At 32.6% G+C, this 20,438-nt stretch overlaps 3 protein-coding genes across 4 annotated transcripts; 2 read left to right on the forward strand and 1 right to left on the reverse strand.

Moving 5' to 3' along the window:
- The first annotated feature begins 2,018 nt into the window (after window positions 1-2,018).
- LOC137821610 (manganese-dependent ADP-ribose/CDP-alcohol diphosphatase) lies at window positions 2,019-4,735 on the forward strand. 2 transcript variants are annotated; one of them, XM_068626290.2, is made up of 3 exons: window positions 2,071-2,242; window positions 2,363-2,601; window positions 3,448-4,735. In XM_068626290.2, the coding sequence occupies exons 2-3, from the start codon at window positions 2,560-2,562 to the stop codon at window positions 4,429-4,431; spliced, it is 1,026 nt and encodes a 341-aa protein (XP_068482391.1). In that variant the 5' UTR covers window positions 2,071-2,242; window positions 2,363-2,559; the 3' UTR covers window positions 4,432-4,735. The 2 variants fall into 2 exon arrangements, with proteins under 2 accessions (XP_068482392.1, XP_068482391.1); XM_068626291.2 differs by lacking the exon at window positions 2,363-2,601 and having other exon boundaries at window positions 2,019-2,242.
- Window positions 4,736-8,458: 3,723 nt separating this feature from the next.
- LOC137821672 (manganese-dependent ADP-ribose/CDP-alcohol diphosphatase) lies at window positions 8,459-12,201 on the forward strand. Its single transcript, XM_068626381.2, has 2 exons — window positions 8,459-8,850; window positions 10,809-12,201. The coding sequence occupies exons 1-2, from the start codon at window positions 8,833-8,835 to the stop codon at window positions 11,796-11,798; spliced, it is 1,008 nt and encodes a 335-aa protein (XP_068482482.1). The 5' UTR covers window positions 8,459-8,832; the 3' UTR covers window positions 11,799-12,201.
- A 5,458-nt stretch (window positions 12,202-17,659) lies between these two features.
- Window positions 17,660-19,439, reverse strand: LOC137821805 (uncharacterized). The gene has a single exon (XM_068626561.1). The coding sequence runs from the start codon at window positions 19,060-19,062 to the stop codon at window positions 18,064-18,066; it is 999 nt and encodes a 332-aa protein (XP_068482662.1). The 5' UTR covers window positions 19,063-19,439; the 3' UTR covers window positions 17,660-18,063.
- Window positions 19,440-20,438: the final 999 nt, after the last annotated feature.

A 20,438-nucleotide genomic window follows, 5' to 3' on the forward strand; every position in this document is an offset into this window, starting at 1 on the left:
TTTTCATAGATGGTAAGAAAAATATATGGGAGATTTTTCTTCTTATCTTGCTATCGATACAACTTTGAAGGTTGAGATTCTTGGTGCTATGCTTGCTGACAAAGGTAAGAGGTTGAAACTCTTTATGATTGGAAAGTGATTTCATATTAATGGTTTCTTCTTTTAAGAATCATAATAGTGTTCCTTGGTGTTATCCAGGTAGATAGAATTGTTGCATTGACATAAATAAATGTTTTAATTTTAAAGCTTCACATATTTAGATAAACAAAGTAAATGTGTAGACAATTTAGCCAGGATGTATATGAAGAATATTTTTTTTAATTTGATAGTTTTCCTTCTTGTTTTACTTCCAAAAATAGATTTAGATTTGGGTTGCCTGAATATAAATATTTTCTTACAGTTTTGTTTTTCTTTTAATAAATATTAATAGGAAGCATATGATTGATTGTTGAAATATAAGGTATCACTCTAATTTATGCCTTAAAAATAAATAAATAATGAGTTAAAATTTAATTTTATTATATCTTAATTTTTTAAATCATTTAAATTTATTTGATTTTTAAAATGTTATACACAATGTAAAGTGTAAATAAATTGAATTAAAAAAGTCATCCAATTTTTTTTTAAAATATAAACGTGGAGTCATATGTAACTTTAATTTCATTTTTAATTAAAATCTATATTTTTAACTAAAAATTATGATGAAAATGTTGAATTTTTTAAGAGTGTTATATTTATATGTTGCAAAATAAGTTAAACAAAATATAGAAGAAAGTGATATATATATATATGATAGAATTTAGAAACAAATAATTATTAATAACAACTTTTCCAAATCTTACAATGTGTCACTTTCGTTTAATACTTTTGTTTATACTTTTGTTTAATTGTAGTGACACTATAATTGAGAACGAATGAGAGGGTGTCACTTTCGTTTAAATTCAGAGCAAAGATGAAGGTGAGGGAGAGGGGAAGAAAAAGTTGAGTGACTGAGTGACCTTCTGAAAGTTGAAGAGAAAAGAGAGATGAGTGAAGAAAAAATCACGTCATAATATATGAAATATCATTGTGCCCTCCCTTTTTCTTTACATTTTTTTGAATTAATTAATTTTATAGTGCACCAATGCCATGCAAGACACCATAGTTTTCCATTTCAGAGATTCCTGACCTTGGCACAAAAAATCTCTTTGACCACCATGAACATGATGAATGCCCAGTCTCAGAGTTGTTAGCTCATAAATAATGTTTAAACACTAACATTTCATTCAAATAGACTTTTGCACTTTTGCATTGCTTAAGTGGTTGAAAATTATATGTCTACAATTTTATTTTTTAATTAAAAATTATACCCTTTATCTATATTTTTTAAAATTATAAGAAAATATTGAAAAATGAGAGCATATTAAATAAAGTCAAGCAAACTGATAGAGAAGAGCCCAATGTCCCAAGAGTGGATGAGGGACTTCATAATGAACTAGGGTAATGCTAATAGTAAATGTTAATGGGCTCAGGTAAAAGCCAAAACCTAAACATCACTATATATTGGCTGCTTCTTCCTGCACCTCCATACCTTCTTGTGCCACCCCTATAAGACTTTTGTATTCCAAAAATACCCTTTTTAATATTCCGGATTACGTAATCCGAAAGTCTTTTCTAGATCCAGAATTAGCTTTTGGATTGTGTAATCCGGAAGTCTTTTTCGATTTGCTTCCGGATTACATAATTTGAAAGTCTTTTCTATACATAATATTAGCTTCCAGATTATGTAATTTGGAAGTCTTTTTTAAATGTGTGATTAGATTTCGGATTACATAATTCAAAAGTCTTTTCTAAATATGAGATTGACTTCTGAATTATGTAATATATCCGGATTATATAATTCATAGACTTATTTCAAATCCAAAAAGGTGACAAAAAAAAAGGATAAAACAATATTTTCACATTTAATATAAGGTGGCCGAAAAAGATACGGGATGTAGAGTCATATATATATTATATATATATATATAAGTGATTTAAAGCAGAAAACCTTTTACCCTAATATTAATTCCCCGAGTATAGCCCTAACACAAACGGACACAGAAAAAAAATTTCCCGTTGACGCACCTGGTCATTGAAGATTATTTGTTTTAAAATGCTTTAAGATCGATGGTAGAGGTAGAGTACCGTTCCTAACCTTGACGCTATTGCTGCCCCTCTGTTTTCAACAAAATATTTTGGCGTTTCAAATTATTTAACACTGGTACGTCCCTCTATTTCACTGTTCGATTCTCTTTATGTTGCCCTGAACCCAGGCCAATTGTTTCTTTATTAGTGTTCGCCAAACGTACTTATCAAGATTCTTACCAATTTGGGCTTTTAGGAAAACTGAATTTCTGATGTGATGCCAAATAAAGTGAGGTTCTAATTAATTCAACAACTGATCTTTTTAATTCGAGTTTGCTCATCAGCTGGTGTTCTTGTTGTCATCGGCGAATTAAGCTTAAGATCTGCTAGGTTTTCAAATATGTTTCATGAGTCACAAGGCTGTCAATAATTCATATGTGATTGTGATTCGTGATGGTAGATTCTACAGGGTGTTTTTTTCTTAATGGATTGCTGGTATGTATTTTATATATCCCGTGCCTCTGATCTGCTGATAATGATTTCAAATTGCGGTTGCTGTTGGTGCACTTTAGTTCTGCGAATTTATTCTATGGTTGCACTAAATATAATTCATCATGACATCAATCATTTTGAACATTCTACATGTCTTGTCCTCCCTCCCAAATTTCACCAATCCCTTCTAGAGTCTATGTGAATAAACATTTTCAACAGAAACACTTCTAGAAAAACTAAATAAGAAGAAAAAAATAAAATATTTTTTCTATGAACTAAAGTTAACTTGTGCGTTAGTTAAAAATAATCTTTTTGGAAAAACAAGAAAGTTTTTATAAACTAACTTATATATATATATATATATATCAATTTATGAAGAAATTTTCATTTTTCTTTTTATTTTCTTCTATTACAAGTGCTTGTAATCAGGTTTATCTAATCAGAAACCTTAGATATCTAACCCTTTAATCAAAATTCCCTGTAAATCTACAAAATAAAGAAAGAGGAGGAATGAAAAACGAATTGTGTGTGAAGATGAGGAATGGAAACTGCATTTTCTAATCTTGGACTGATGAACTAGACCACATGAAGACTGTTATACAAGTGAGAGGGGTTTGGAACTACTTTTGATAAGAAAATGTTAAGAGCAGATAATTTGAACATAGGCGAAGTTAGCAACTCAACATTTTGCTTGTTTTTGTTTGCGATATGTATTCTTTACCTTCTGATTCTCTCAATAGTTGTTGAGGTGGAGAATGAGATGACGGGTTCCTGTTTATGTAAATTTAGATCAGATTTCTCTCGGAAAGTACTGCTTTGTTGAGTTTATAAATGTTTAATGTGTAATAGGGGCACGTAGAGATAGACGCCATGTTTTCTTCTAATGGACTAGCTACTACGCAACCGCTTTTTTCTTTTGGATTGATTGCGGATGTCCAATATGCTGATATTCCTGATGGTCGCTCATTCCTTGGTGTTCCACGGTATTATAGGCACAGTATTCTTGTGTTGCAGAGAGCAGTTAATGAATGGAATACTCATCAGAAGCATATGTTTGTGATTAATCTTGGAGATATTGTTGATGGGTTTTGTCCCAAAGATCAATCTCTTGGTACTGTACAGAAAGTTGTGGACGAATTTGAGATGTTCAGGGGGGGACCTGTGTATCATATGATTGGCAATCACTGCCTATACAATCTCCCTCGCAGCAAGTTACTTCCATTATTGAAGATCCAAACTCTTGATGGCCGTGCATACTATGATTTCTCACCAGTGCCTGAATATAGATTTGTAGTTCTGGATGGCTATGACATCAGTGCCATTGGTTGGCCACAAGATCATCCAAAAACTTTGGAGGCCATGAAAATCCTCAGGGAGAAGAATCCAAATGAAAATAAGAACAGTCCCGATAATTTGGAGGGGCCTGAAAGAAGGTTTGTTATGTTTAATGGAGGTCTTGGAAAGGAACAGATGGAGTGGTTAGATGGTGTTCTCCTGGATGCGACAAAATTGAAACAGAAGGTGATTGTCTGTTGCCATTTGCCTCTAGATCCTGGTGCGGCAAATATGGATACACTGTTGTGGAATTATGATGAAGTAATGAATTTGATGCATAGATACAATTGCGTTAAGGCCTGCCTTGCAGGGCATGATCATATAGGGGGATATTCCATTGATTCTCATGGGATACACCATAGAGTTTTTGAAGCCGCTTTGGAATGTCCCCCTGGTACCAATGCATTTGGATACATTGATGTGTACGATGACAGGATATCACTAATCGGAACCGACAGAATGGAAAGTACAGACATGCATTTTAGCCCCCCAAGTTAATTTGTATTACAGGATGTGTTCTTGTTTATAGAAGTGCCTATTATCTTTTATTAATAGTAGAAGAGTACCTATGATCTTGTTCTAGTCTTACCTAGAGGAGTTTGTCTTTAAAGTTGGAATAACTTAATTGAGTTGGTACTGGTAATTTGCAAGTTCATATGAATTAACCAATATGTACTTAAGATGTCCCTTTCTTTTGAGAGGCACGGATGCAACATTGCTGATGCATGATGCTTTGGGTCAGTATTGTTATTTATCTTGTTGCACAACTTCCTCAATTGCTTGACATAAATTCATTATAGTACCAACTTGCTTCATTGCTTGACATAAATTCGTTCTGATACTAACTATGAAAACAAATGAAATATCCACTCAATTAGAATTGATATGATGAGTTCATATAGTCACTCAATTGCTCTCCACAAGTTACTTAAACCCTAATCTCTTAGTATAATGAACTAAATTTCTTTATTAAGAGTTAATTCCTTGAACACTTAATAAGCAAACTTGCATTTATAACAAGGGTTTAAGACAAGTAATGAGTCATTAGGTATTTTGTTTTGGTTCTAGATTACAAAAGATATTTTTTAATACCCAATGAATCAAATATCAAGCTATGAATGCTCAAACCACAACAAGCATTAAGCATAGAAACAAAATACTAACATTGAATAAAAAGAAACACACGTATAAATAGTACCAAATACAAGAGAGTTTAGTTGCTTACATCTAAACCTAACAAAATAAGTTTAACTCTTCATTGTCATGAAAGCCTAAAAAGAAAAGATAAACTATAGAGGAAGATGGAGAACTAAGAAGGAGAATGGGGGACTTTAAGGAAACCAACCCATCTTAAAACTAGCGAGAATCTTTTTTTCTAGGAAAAAGAAATAAGCTAAAAGTGTCATGCCATCGAAAATGTCTCCTAATGCTAGATATTCCACATTGGGCACATGCATGCAGAAGCAACAAATGTATCAAGTGACGCTAAATACAAGTCGTGTGGCACTTAGCGTGATATGAGTGGTGCTCATCTCTAGTAACAAAAAATCCTCTTTGATTTTATGGGGATGAACATGAACCAGGTGATTCCTAAGCAAGCTATCTTTTAGAGTTCTTGTATTAGACTTCCTTCTACATTTTAATGGATTTCCCTCTTAATTGGCTAGACTCAAGGGTTTCTTGTTCAATCGCTTGACAACAAATAATGGGAATTAATGGTATAATTAGATGAGAGTAATCAATATCTAATTATTTACAAAATAAAACCAAAAGGGGACTAAGTAAGTTAAAAGCTAAAGAAGAGTTGGTTTTTAATGTAAAATGACTAATAATAATGGTGAAAATTAACATTATCAACAAATGCACTATCAGGTAAGTTTTCTTAAGAATCGCGTGTGAAAAATTGTCAAATGTAACTTCAAGTAAACAGACACACTTTTTAAAATATTTTTTAAGCATGTTTTCACAAAAATCTCCTTCATAGTCAGGTTGCATATTAATAGCATGCAATATAAAAATATAAGAGTTGAGAGAGATTTACACGATACTTTTACATTGGTTCATTTGAAAACCCATAGTACATTCAATTCTTGAGCAACATGATCAAGTTCCACTAACACAATCTAACGCTGCAAGATACAAGACAAATCTTATTGGACCTAGCCACTTCTGGTTAAACATCGAGTATTATTTGGACTCAACCACTCCTGGTTAAACACAAAGTATTGTTTGCAACACAACTACTCTTGGGCTAAGATCGAGTATTATTTGGAACATAGTCAATCCTGGATAAGACTTAGTATTCTTTGGAGCACAATCACTCTTGGATAAGATCGAATATTCTTTGGAACATAGTCACTCCTTGCTAAATAACTGTATATTCTTTGAGTTCAACCACTTTTGGCTAAACACTTTATTAAAAAAAAGAAGTGTGATCTAAAATATCAAAGGATTTTTTGAAAACACAAGAGCATTAAGAGTTTTTGCATTAGTGTCATCAATCTTTCTTCTTCACAAGATCTTCTTTATATAGGTGATGAAAATAAAAGAGTCGTTGAAAATTGTTTAAGAGTAGTTGTGAGATCTTGTGTTGTTCTTTTTCTTCATCTTGCGTCTATCCATGTTTAAACTCGTAGATGCATTAAATGTGTTTCATGCAACATTAAATGTGTATTGCTTCTTTATGTAACTTTCTAATACACTACATCACCTATCAAGCCTAGGCCAGGTAATTTTCTTCCAAACTTGAGTAAAGAGTGGAGCCTAACGCGATTGACTGCCTCACAGGATTGACATTTCGCCTTTTCAAAAAATTTGTTTGACTGAAGCAAATTTAGGTGTGCTCTTTTAGAAATTTTGATGTAGATACTTCAATGTGAGACCCTATTGTAAAAAATAAACATTCTCTATAAGCATAAAATAAAAATTTATGAATATTCAACATGTACCATGAAGTGCTTCAGGATACTTTAGGCTTATCTCTATTAGACGAAGTATACTTATTATCTGTCAAAACAAAAACTTATCAAACAAAGTAAGCAAACTTGTGTCTATCAAAAGCTTATCAAATGAAGTAATCATGTTTGTGTTTGTTAAAAGCTTATCAGACGAAATACACATATCGTTTGTCCAAGCAAAAACTTATTAGACGAAGTAAATAAGCAAAACAAATGTTTTTGTTCAACTAGACATGTTGGACTTGAAGAGTAAAGTCAAGTCTTAAAGAATTTATTTTGGTAATGATGTTTGAAAAAGGTGATTTGTATTTCTTGCTATAATTGTCATTTCAAATGTTGCACACAAACAATTTTAGTTTAATACACAACCTAATTTTAGCCTTAATAATAAAACTTGTTTTTAAAAGGTTAAAATATGTTGAATGCTTTTAAAGTTTTTTTTAATTGATTAAGGTTTTATGTAATTGATTAATTTGTTATTGACATGTTTCCATAAAAGGATAATCAATTATCAGTTTTGATATGGATTAAAACAAAGAACAAACAAGTGTGTTTTTAATTGATCTATAAGAATAATCGACTCATTTAAATAATAAATTAAAAATGTTTTGAATTTTTCCTGAAATGTTAAAGAACAAAATAAACGATTAATTGAGAATATAATCGACTAAAACAGATAACTTATTTATTTGAAAATCATTTTTTTTAGAATAATTGATTAAATGTATCAAAATAAGTTTTTAAATAGTTTTTGGAAAGTTCTATAAATTGAATCGTTGATGCACAACAAAATATCAAAATTTACAAAGCTTGATTAATCTTTTTAGAGATCAAACTAAGCCAACTTTATTTACTCCAAGAGTTCGTCTAAGAATTTTCAAGAAATCCTTCAAGTCTCTTTTGGTTTGTCAATGTGTTATAAATGTTGTGTACTTATATTGAATCCATCTTGTGATTATTTTTGTTGTGCATCAGGTACTAACCACTACACTAACCACAACTCGGTCTTCTTGACCGAACTGACCGAGACCTGCACAGACGGGTAGGCCGACCAACACACTTAATCCATTTAACGTTTAAACCAAGGTTAATGAAGCTAAACTACCATTAAGAATTAGGTAATACGCCCTTAAGTGTGATTCATTCCACTAATCAGACCCAATCAGGTAAACCCATTAAAATAATATAAATAACGCACATTCTAAAAAGAAAGGTATGTCATTATCACTATACACCCCGAATGTCGAATATAATTTTTTATTGACTTGAGCGTTAGAGTATCTTCTGCAGGTACCTTTCCCATTTGGCATTCACCTGATACCGACAGACCGAGGCTAGAAGGATTCCCGTAAAATCCTGACAACCTGCTTGAAAGAAAGAAGGAGATGAAACCTTCATTAATTTTCTACATCCATCTCCCTGGCACGATCAAAATCAAATAAATTTGTGAATGAAATATTTAATTTAATCTACTTTTTACCACGTATATGGAGTAACACTTTTTTGTGGAATTTACAAGCCAACTTATGATTATCTTATAATACTTTTTGAGTTTCTAAAATAATTTTAGAATTGTGTGTGGAAGTAGGTGAGCATGTTGGAGGGAGCATAAGAGAGTTGTAATTGTTCTAACGTGCTTATTTATTGTTTATTGTATAATGATAGCGTACCGCCAGTTCTGTAAGTGGGACAACTAAGCCTGAACAGCTCAATTCTATTGGCGTTGGCGTCTCGCGTTTTCCAGCTTCTCCGTTTTCAACAAGCACTACGTCCCTCTAATCCCGTTTTCTTCAGATCCTCATTTTCTCGTAGCCCTAATAGCGTGTTCTAGTCATATTTCCAATGAAGCCCTTGTCTGATGCCAACGAACTCGTATGAAGCTCTGAAGCTATAAACTCTCAGTCCCGCTGATGCACCTGTCAACACCGTTTTCCGAAACCCTATGAAGCTCTCAATCGAGGTAACCTTTCATGTTGGATTATTTTGTTCATTTGCTTTAACAATGATTTTGTTCCAAGTCTTAGACTGCAATTTTATTATCGCTGCTTGATCTCTTATTGTAATTTGTTTTGTTTATTTGGTTTTGGAATTGGATAAAACCTTTGCTGCTTTGAAATTTCTGAAATGAAATGCATCAGGTGGGGCAAGCCAAGGAAGGTTGGGGCGGAGGGAATAGCATTGTGGGGTTCATTTGTACCTCAAAATTTATGTTTCTCTGGACTGTGTGCATTGTGATGTTATGTCTGCATAATCTTGAAATTGAATTGACCCTGAACCAGATTAAACTAGTGTAGAACCCTTTATTTTTACATGTGAGTGAATGTGAACTGGTTTTAAAGTGTGCGAAGCCCATAAAATGGACTAATATAAGAATTTAATTGATGACAAGTAGAATTTAAAATGCTAAATAGTTTAGATGAGATGCATTTCATATTTTAACCTGAAGTTCTTAAAATATCACAGTTTAAGACGTTCTTAAAGTGACTTTTCATTTTCTACATTCTTTTAACAAGCAAACTACTTATTGTTGTCAAAATGGACATTGGTGGGGGACTCACCTTCTTTTGAGATTTTGGAGCAGCACATGAATTAAGTAACGAAGTCTGAGGTTGATCAGTAAAATAATACTATGAATATTAATTAAACAATAAAATGGTCATGAAGAAAAAAAGGATATCTCTCACCATATACATCAGGTTAGGAAGGTATTATCCATCTCTTTCTTTTCTGAAAAAGAAAAAAGAAAAAACATTAAAAGAAATTATCAACAAAATTGCATACTGCTATCAAAGCATCAAGCCCTTCCATTACTGGAGATTTAGTATTTTCCTTGTCAACTCATAATAAATGGAATAATTAAAGGCATTGGAAAGAATGAAAACTCAATAGTACAAAGTATTGTGAATTTAGACTAAAGGGAAACTTGTCTGTTTGAAGTATCAGGATCAGCATATTTTCTCAGGACTGCTGACTCTGTAAATATTGCATAAAATTTGGATTTGTAAGACTTGAGTAATAAAACATCAATGAAGTTTCTTTCACACACTCACACATATTAGTTAATTAATTCAACTATGCAGTCACAAGCTTTTGTACAAAATGTGCAATTTGTAAGGGTTTATGCCTGAACTATTTCGATTCCCATAATCGATTATGTCCTACACCATAATAGATTATGCAAGGAACCATAATTTGTTATGGGACTCAATCTGCATATTTTGCGCCCACAACATGCAAATTATTGCAAAAATTCTTCCCATGCAGGAGAAAAGGGGGTAAACTCCCTAACCCACCATCCAATTTCTCTCATTTCCTCACATGTGAGAGGGGCACATCTTCTCCCATCCTTGCCTTGTAGATTTTCGCTAATCAGCTATTCCATATACGAACAGTGCACCAACTTTCTCGGCTCACAATTTTACCTGCAACACTGAATGAGTCCTTCCAAACATACCGTTAGAGCTGGAGTGAGGTTATTTCCTCATTTACCAACTGCCTATGTTTTTCACGTGCTTGTTAGTTATTTTGTCCTCGCGCATGACTGGAAATTCATTCCCGAAAGTTTTACTTCATAATAAATACTGGTCTTATATCCTGCATATGTTCATCTAAGATGAGAATGGAAACTGCATTTTCTAATCTTAGATTGATGAACTTGACCACATGAAGACTGTTATACAAGTGAGAGGGGGATGAAACTACTTTGATAAGAAAATATTAGAAGCAGATAATTTGAACACAGGCTGTTAGCAACTCAACATTTTGCTTGTTTTTATTTGTGATATGTATTCTTTACCTTCTCTGAATGGTTGCTGAAGTGGAGAATGAGATGACTGGTTCCTATTTGTGTAATTTTAGATCCTATTGCTCTTGGAAAGTACTGCTTTGTTGACTTTATAAATGTTTAATGTGTGATAGGGGCATTTAGAGAGAGACGCCATGGTTTCTTCTAATGGACTAGCTACTACTACTACGCAACCACGTTTTTCTTTTGGATTGATTTCTGATGTCCAATATGCTGACATTTCTGATGGTCGCTCGTTCCTTGGTGTTCCACGGTATTATAGGCACAGTATTCTTGTGTTGCAGAGAGCAGTTAAAGAATGGAACACTTATCAGAAGCACATGTTTGTGATCAATTTTGGAGATATTGTTGATGGGTTTTGTCCCAAAGATCAATCTCTTGACAGTGTACGAAAAGTTGTGGACGAATTTGAGATGTTCAAGGGGGGACCCGTGTATCATATGATTGGCAATCACTGCCTATACAATCTCCCTCGCAGCAAGTTGCTTCCATTATTGAAGATCCAAACTCTTGATGGCCGTGCATACTATGATTTCTCACCAGTGCCTGAATATAGATTTGTAGTTCTGGATGCCTATGACATCAGTACCATTGGTTGGCCACAAGATCATCCAAAAACATTGGAGGCCATGAAAATCCTAAGGGAGAAGAATCCAAATGAAGATAAGAACAGTCCAGATAATTTGGAGGGGCCTGAAAGAAGGTTTGTCATGTTTAATGGAGCTCTTGGAAAGGAACAGATGGAATGGTTAGATGGTGTTCTCCTGGATGCAACAAAATTGAAACAGAAGGTGATTGTCTGTTGCCATTTGCCTCTAGATCCTGGTGCGGCAAGTAAAGCGACACTGTTGTGGAATTATGATGAGGTAATGAATTTGATACACAGATACAATTGCGTTAAGGCCTGTCTTGCAGGGCATGATCATAAAGGGGGATACTCCATTGACTCTCATGGGATACACCATAGAGTTTTTGAAGCTGCTTTGGAATGTCCTCCTGGTACCAATGCATTTGGATATATTGATGTCTACGACGACAGGATATCACTAGTCGGAACTGACAGAATGGAAAGTACAGACATGACTTTTGGCCCCCTAAGTTAATTTGTATGTCAGGATGTGTTCCTGTTAATAAAAAATGCCTATTATCTTTTTTATTAATAATTGATAAAGTACCTATGATCTGGTTCTCGTCCAACCGACAGGGAAGTTAGTATTTGAAGTTGGAAATAAAAGGATACTTTTACGTTTTTGGTAACACCTAAGGTAAAAGGCAGCAAGATCAAATGACCCATGTTGAAACTAGTTTTATTTATTTTTTGACAGAAATTAGTATTATTTGATTTGTACCATTGTTGACGTTTAGAAGAGAATGAAAATTAGTAACATGAATTGTGAATGTGACCCTTGAGCATGCTAAGTGGGCATCCTAAGGTGACACCACATGGTGATGGAGTTTCATTTGGAGGGATTTATTTTTTATTATATGATTGTCTCTTTTTCTTTATTAATTTTTTTACAATAAATGACACTAAATGCATTGTGATTTTAGTGCTAGGGGGTGATTTAGCCGATAGTTAAACTCTCTTTAAGTTAAACGGATTAAATCTCTTCATTTTTTATTTTTTTTTATTTGAATTAAGTCCATTATAATTAGTTTTTGACCCTTAATTCGGCTACTCAGTTAGTTATGTCGACTGTAAATTTTGATAAGGATAAGTTGAAAATAAGTAAGTTATGACCAACAATAGGTAATCTATTTCATAGTCTACTAGGGATCGAGGGATGATATTATTGGAAACAACAACAAAATAGTAAAAAAAATCAATCTATTATTATCTACAAATACTATATAATCAGTTTTCTGAATTAATGTTCTAAAATAACACCAAACAGAGAAATAGTAAAAAAGCTAGGAGATAAAAGAATAAATGGAAGCCAATGCAAAGGAGAAATAAGCATACAGGAGAATAATGAACAAAGAATGTGTCGGTGCCTTATGAATGCTTGAATCTTGAAGCAACTAGACACCGATGATACTCATTCTAGGGCAACAATGGGAAATTTCACATACTTTAATTATAATTAATTGAAAAAAAAAAGATGTTATATATACTCACATTGTAAAACAATTTTACACCAGTCACTCACTATTATTACATATATAAATTTGTTGACTTTTTCAATAAATACTTTTAAAACTATGTCAACAAACAAGAATGATTTGTAATTACAATTATGGTGTGAAGCTATTTGACATTCTTAATATTTTACCATGATCATACAATTTCAAATGCTCACAAAATCAAACGTTGGGAGAGAATACCTTGTTCTATTTATTTGGAGGGAAAATTTTAATTTTAATTTTTATAGTCTGGTTTATTTTCTATTTTTAAGTTTTAAACAATAAATAGTGAAAATAATTATAATTTTTTACTATCTTTATAAATATTTAAAAAATACTGTAACATTTTCATAATTAAAATAAAATTAATTTTCCTAATTTAATTGATTTTTTCTATTTTGTTTCATTTGATGACTAAATTGAGTACAGTAATCGACCAATTAATGGGCGTTAAAGAAAATTTAGATTTTTTATATTATTTATTTTATTTTGTTCTATATTATTGGGTTTTTCATTTGTCCGTGGCTTGGATTAAAAGGGCCTAAAGTTTCCTTTGAAAAATTGTGAGTGAAACTCATTCTGGAACTTTGGTTCCACGCCATTGCATTCTGCACTCCCTTGGTTTGAACTTCTATCTCCATTGTTTGAAGTTGCACCCGTATGAAGTGGTAAAATATCAAAAATATTGTTGAGATTTATAAAGTAACCATATTTTGGATTGGGTGATCTAGAAAGGTTCCAAATTGTACAATGCATAACCTATTTTGAATTTCTGGAGATTCTAGAATACAATTTTGAATATGAAAATATATTGCGAAATGTAGCACATTCCAAAATGTATTTCTAAATACAAAAATATATTCTAAATATATTTTAGAATGCACAATTCAAAATATATATTTTTGAATGATAAAATTAATAATTCAATTTTTATGAGGATGCAACATTAATATGAGAGTACAATTTAAATTTTTGGGTTTTCAATTTTAAAATTGGTAGATGTTCAAATTAATCATATTTTGATCAAAATCAACCTAATAATCTAAAGTATGTTATGTGAGATTTGATTAACAATTGACTTTGACAATACAAAATTTTGGAAAAAAAAAGTAGACTTTAATAATACAAGGTTTTGTAAAAAAAGTTATGTAATGATAAAGTTGACATTTTTACCATAGAACTAGTTATGGTGAAGATTTGTGTGTTAAGTTTCGTATTTTTTTGGGTTTGTTGGAGATAACACATTAACTAGAGATAAAGACATTTCAAAGTATATGAGTTGGTGAAAATCTCACCTTATAAGCCGATTTTATAAGATTGAATTGATTTTATAGTTCATTTCTTTAATAAGGTTTGTGTTCATTCCCAAATTCAAAAAAAAATCACAAAACCATCCTGGAACCTTCCAAACCATACACTCAATTTTTTGCCTCTCTCTAAAAGGTATAAATACCTTTTTGGTCCCTACATTTGGGGTCAAAATTCAATTTAATATAATGGTTTTAAAAAAAATCAATTTGATTCCAAGGGCTTTCAAAAAGGTTCAATTTGGTTCATTATATTAAGTTTCCACCAACGACGTTAACGGTTGATGATGTGACGACAAAATGACATTGGTTTGCACATGTGACAGTACGAATTTTATGATTTGAAAATTGGGAAAAGAAGATTGAAGGAGAGGGAGGCGGAGACAGAGATGATTATGGTGGTGGAGCCAAGGGAGGGGCACGACTAGGTCTAAAAGTGTCATAATATTTTGTTTATTATTAGAATTATTTTCAGTTCAAAAGTAAAATGGTTGTTGATATATGGTCTTTGGCATTTGCCTAAAGAGAACTAAAACACTTCTTAAAGAATTGAGTACTTCATCTCATGATTCGAAAGACTTTTATTTTCCTTCAAAATACTTAACTTCCTTCTTCACCTAATGCATGTCTTGCTTATGAAAACAACATTGGACTTATTGGCGCAATTCTTAGTACACTGTCCTAAGATTTCCATTTCCACTATTGTAGTTGTTTTTCTTGGAAGCATGTTTTGAAACCTAGGCTCCAAAATGTAAGATCAAACAAGAAACAAGATATTTTCAATGCCATGGGTTGCATGTATGTTGTTGTTGTCCTTCTTGGTACTAAGAATTTTAATGCAGCACAGTAAGTAGTTGCTGTTGAGCAGACAATCTTTCGAGGAAAAAGAGCGTTCGTCCCTTGACTCCACCATGCGTCGCCTCTACCTTCCTCTCTCTCAATCTTCTTTTTCCAATTTTCAAACCCTAAAATTTCGTTTCAGTCCACGTGTGCAAACCAATGTCACTATGTGCGCCACGTCATCAATAATTAATGTCGTTGGTAAAAACATAATGAAAAGGACTAAATTGAACTTTTTTAAAATCCTAGAAACCAAATAAATTTTTTTAAAAACCACTGTATCTTGAACATTAAGTCCAAATATAAAAGAAAAAAATAATTATACCTCTCTAAAACAGTCTTGGATGGATCAAGTATGAGAGTTCCATAAAGGAGAATGGACTTCCGAAAGTGGTCTTCGAGTTAACCAACAATAGGTTCCTCAATTTCTTTGGTACCTTTGAATCCAATTTCATATGATAGGGTAAGATTACTAGAGATGTGAATTAACTTAGTTGAATTAAGTTCCCACTATATGTTTCATCCTTTGAAGGGATCTAACTTACACCAATCTCCTTTCACTGTGGTCCATACCTATCATGAAGACTGGACCTCTAGAGAGACACACGTTGCAAGTTTAACTATTGTTTTTTCTCGGAACCAACAACAACATTTTTTGGAGCAAACTTCACTATCACAATAAATTTATCTTAAACTTACTGTTTAATAATCTCTTTTTAATAATTTGTTGCAAAAGGTGGAGATATGTAGTTAAATGTCTCATAGCATAGACTTTTGAATTCCAACACATAGCATATATATTATAGCAGTGACTGTGAAGCAAGAATGGTTAGTAAGAGCGAAATTACCATGCAACCCTCACTCTCATCAAATTTTTTTACAATATCTTGGTGTGATAGCAATTAGTGGAAAAACCAATAACATTAAAAAGGTTATGGAGATATTACCATTACTGTGCATTAAAATATAAGCTCTTTTTTTTTTCAAACAATAATTTAATATTGGCTTGTGTTACCGGTAATTAATCTCTTACTCAAAATGTCCAATTCATCATATAATAATTGTGTTAAAAATTTTATACTAATTACAAATTATATTAACTTGTGTCATATAAGTAGATAAAAATATTATATTTATAAATTAATATTGTATAATTGATTTATATGTAAACCTTTAATAATAGCAACTTCGTGTTATAATATGAGTTAAAATAAAAAGCATATAAGATTCTACTGTAGAACTCTATAAAGTGAAAAAATATTAATTAAAAAATGAGAATGTTGCAACTTGGCATGAGGCTAATTTCAATGGAGAGTGATATCTGAAAAGCACCCCATAAGTTCCAAAATCAACTTAAAATGATTGGAGAGCATCCCAAAAAGAGCAACTAGTTGCTGAAAAGAGCTTCACCCCAACTTCAAATTTGTTACAACAATTGTTATTAACTCAAAAAGTAAGTTTATCTAGCTTTTCAATAATAGATGCTGGTTTTGAAAAGATAATCAAAGTTAGGATAAAATTGAAGTCAATTGGATTGCTTTGAAAAATAAAGATTTTGTATAAGAAAAAAAAACTACATATCTCTTCTTATGAAAAATATTGGTTCTCAACAAGATAATAAAAGACATTAAAAGAAGTGCCATAAATTTGATGACCAATTTGATAATGATGATAAGCTTACCCTTTAGCAAAGGATTTATAAGAAAATCAAAATTTTGGAAGACGTGAAATTGCACTTGAAAAAGATATTATAAAATAAAGCAACTAACCATAAGGAAAAAAGCCACTGGAAAAGTTTGTGGATGCATATCAACTCAACCATTTAAAAGGAAACGCTTTAGATCATTTAGGATCACAATCAACCCATGTTCCAAGACTGATCCCATCCCAAAAATTAAAAAACCCTAATTTAGGCTTCGAATTAGATTTTAATTTTTCTTTTCTTATAAAAGATCTGTGTTCGATATTTTAGATGATTGATATATTTTCCTATACTTGCTTATTGTTTAATCCTAATTATTTATAATATTGTTGCTGTTATTTTTTCTTTTTAAATCTCTCACACACACATATAATATATATATATATATATATATATATATATATATATATTAAATAATGACATTATAACTCATCTTCTTCTCTCACCTATCACTTAAACTTTCTCACCTTCTCAATAGCTCTTCTAGATAAGTAGTTAATTCCATTTTTTTCTTCTATTTTATATATTTTCGAATTTTCTATTTTTCTTAAGAACTGATTAATTTATTTTTTTATAAATCAGACGATAATGGAAATCCAATTTCTAAATCAGATCAAGGATTTATAAATCCATTCTACTTATTCTTTTTTAACAATAACTTATTATCAAAACTAAACCTTTATTCAATAAAAAACTATATCCTAATTAATTAACAGTTAACAGATAACTTTCAATATGGTCAAATTCAATCTCAACTTCATAGATTTAGAAAAATAATGGTTAAAAGAAGTATGTAATTTAAATATTCATCATAATGTGAAGAGATTAGTTTGTAATTTTTTTGATTAAAACCCTAATTTGAATTGAATAAGTAGAATGATAGTAAGTTCTCCATTGGTGTAGACATGTATATGAGCATCACCAAACATCCATTGTTCACGGGAAGTGAGTCACATGCAAGAGGTTTTGATGGGTAAATAGAGACATTGAGTTGAATAATGTATTGGCTATATTTATGTTATACTTAAGGTTTACATAAGGTGCAGCTTCTCATAATTTAAAACATATACATAGCTCTGTTCTCAAGATGAGATGAAGAGAGAGAATTTGCAAAGCAGTAGATGACAGATGTAGATAGACGTGGACGCATGCAGAATTATTGGGCATGTGTCTGTGATTCAATCCATTTTGTCCATTATGCACAATTGTTCAACCCCAGCTGTAACTAAACCTCTCTCTGGCCCCACCACCCTTCTCTCTCTCTCACTCTCTCTCTTTCAACTCTCAAACCAATCTCAATCTTCATCAACATTGCATTTTTTCCACACCCTTTCCAAATCTTGGAAGTCTTTGGGTTGATGATATGAAAAAACAATAATATTACCATTATTTTGACTACTCAACCTTCCAAGCATATAGAAACAAGCAAAATTCTGATGACTCGTTCACACTAAACCCCTCCAAGGATCCAGAACTCCCCGTTTGAGTGGATAATGGTGTGGATGTGGAGGACAACGATAAAGGTGGCGAAGAGGATGAAATTGAATGCGATGATGATGACATAGACATAGACATGGACATGGATGATAAAACAGGCTTAAAAATAAACAAAGCGTGTTTCAAACCAGGACTAAAGAGCCAATCGTGCACATCCCAATACACTTCCACTCTCATCTTGTTCAGATGGATGGACTCGTTCCCTCTGAACTTCCATTGCAAGTGCTTCACGTGGATCACCACGTGCCCGTCCAATCTAATCTCCATCTCTGGCTGAACTTCAACCCCACTTGATGCCGATTCCCCTCCAATGTTGCTTTTGTTCTTGCACTCAATTGAGATCTCGTGGCACCTACCCTTCTCGTGAAACTTCGCTCTTGTTGAGAACTTTCTCTTCCCAAATATGTGCTCTTTTTTCGAAACCAGAATCGGGTCGATAAGTGCTGGTCGGCACCCGGTTCTTCTGTACGCTTCTTTTCTCAAATCACCGACCAGGAGCACCACCTCTTGCTCGCACACCACCGCAACGTAGTACTCCGAAATTGGCTCCGTCTCGCCGTTGAATTTCGCAGCCTTGAGGTCCCAGAAAACGTCAACAGCTTTGTTACCGTGTACGAGGAAGCGCTTGGAACCTTGTTTTCTCCAAAAGTACCACGGTTTGAGCTCGACCTTGCAGCTGTATTGGGCCTCTCCTTCTGGGCCTTCCACTGCGACTGAGAGGCCATGGAGCATCAGGTTTTTGCACCATGTGATGGTGATCAAGCGGCAGTGATCAGCAATCTTTGTTCTGTACACGGACATGTGAACGCTCTGGCCTGAACGGGTGACGGTCGTGTGATCATCACTTGATTTCAAGGCAGAAGAGAAGCAAGCTGGAATCCCAATTGCGTCTTGCATTGTTGTTGACGATCAACTCTTTGATCCCAGGTATCTTCTGATGAAACAATCTTGATGGAACAAGTGATAAAATGTTGGTGATGAACAATGTGAATGTGAAGGGTGAGTGGTTATTAGATAAAAAAATTGAAAAAGTGAAAGGAGGTGTTTGGTGGTGTGTGAGGAGAGATCTGAGTGAGAAAGTGTGTGAAAGGAAGGTGGTGACACAAGTGTTTAATGGAGTTTGGAAAGAAAATCATATATTCCAAACTGGCTGGCATATGGACTGGCAGTGAGTGAGAGTTAAAGGGAACAACCCTTTTAATATTCTGCACAACTGTCAATAATCTCTCTTACCTGTTTCCTCTTCAAATTTTTATTTTGCTTCCAACCTCCACAATACATACTAAACAAAATGCCTCATTCACTACTTTTAAAACATTTCAAATTTTCACATTTCATAAAACACTTCAAAATTCAAAACAAAATATACCTAAGTATTATTAATGCAGCTGATATTTGTAGTTTTCAGAGATTATAGTAAATTTTTACATCATAAAAATTCAATACCATCTAAATATTCCTCCAATATTTATTTTATTTTGTAAACCTATTTCAGCGGCGTTGTACAAATTTTAAAACCGATTAGAAAAGGAAAAGTTCAAGGACAAATTTAAATATTTTCAAAGAGTTCACCAACAAAATTAATTTTTGTTAAACCGAGGTGATTTTGATTCGTTATATTCACAGTGTTTGCTTATAGGCTGAGTTAGAAGCAAAGGTGTTTTTTTTTTTCATCATATTCAGGCTATGGATGTTTACAAACCCAGAACAGTACTTGACTATATTCATGAAAAGGGACTTTTTATTTTATTCTTACTGTTTAAATTGAATGCCTACTGAAACAAAGATTTGTTTTCCTACTTTAGAAACAGTTTGAAAAACTAAAATGCTCTGTCGTTAAGTCAAGCTCAATTTTTTATATTTAAATATACATTTTTTTTTTCTCTTCAAAAGTTTTTAATGGATAGAAAACTTAAATAACTAAAATATTTGTTAAGTATGGTTGATTTTGAAAGTCATGTTTGATATTTATATTTTTTATTTGTTTACAGTTTATGTTTTGAGCTTTTAATTTTATTATGGACTTTTTTTATGCTTTATTTGTTACGAAATTTAAGTGCTTCTTCTTCCTTGAATTCTTTATGTTGTTTTTCCTTTTTCTTTTTAAAGTCATGAAAATGGTAATAACTATCATTTGTGGAGTCGTGTGATGAAAAGGACTATGCTCTCGAAGAACAAGTTCATGTTTGTGATTTATTGGATATTGACACACAGATAGCTCGAGGAGATGCTTACACAGGTGGGACTCGAAGTCCAGTCCCTTGAAGAATGTC

The sequence above is a fragment of the Phaseolus vulgaris genome, chromosome 9, assembly GCF_051622355.1.
Source record: "Phaseolus vulgaris cultivar YP4 chromosome 9, ASM5162235v1, whole genome shotgun sequence".
Taxonomy (NCBI): domain Eukaryota; kingdom Viridiplantae; phylum Streptophyta; class Magnoliopsida; order Fabales; family Fabaceae; genus Phaseolus; species Phaseolus vulgaris.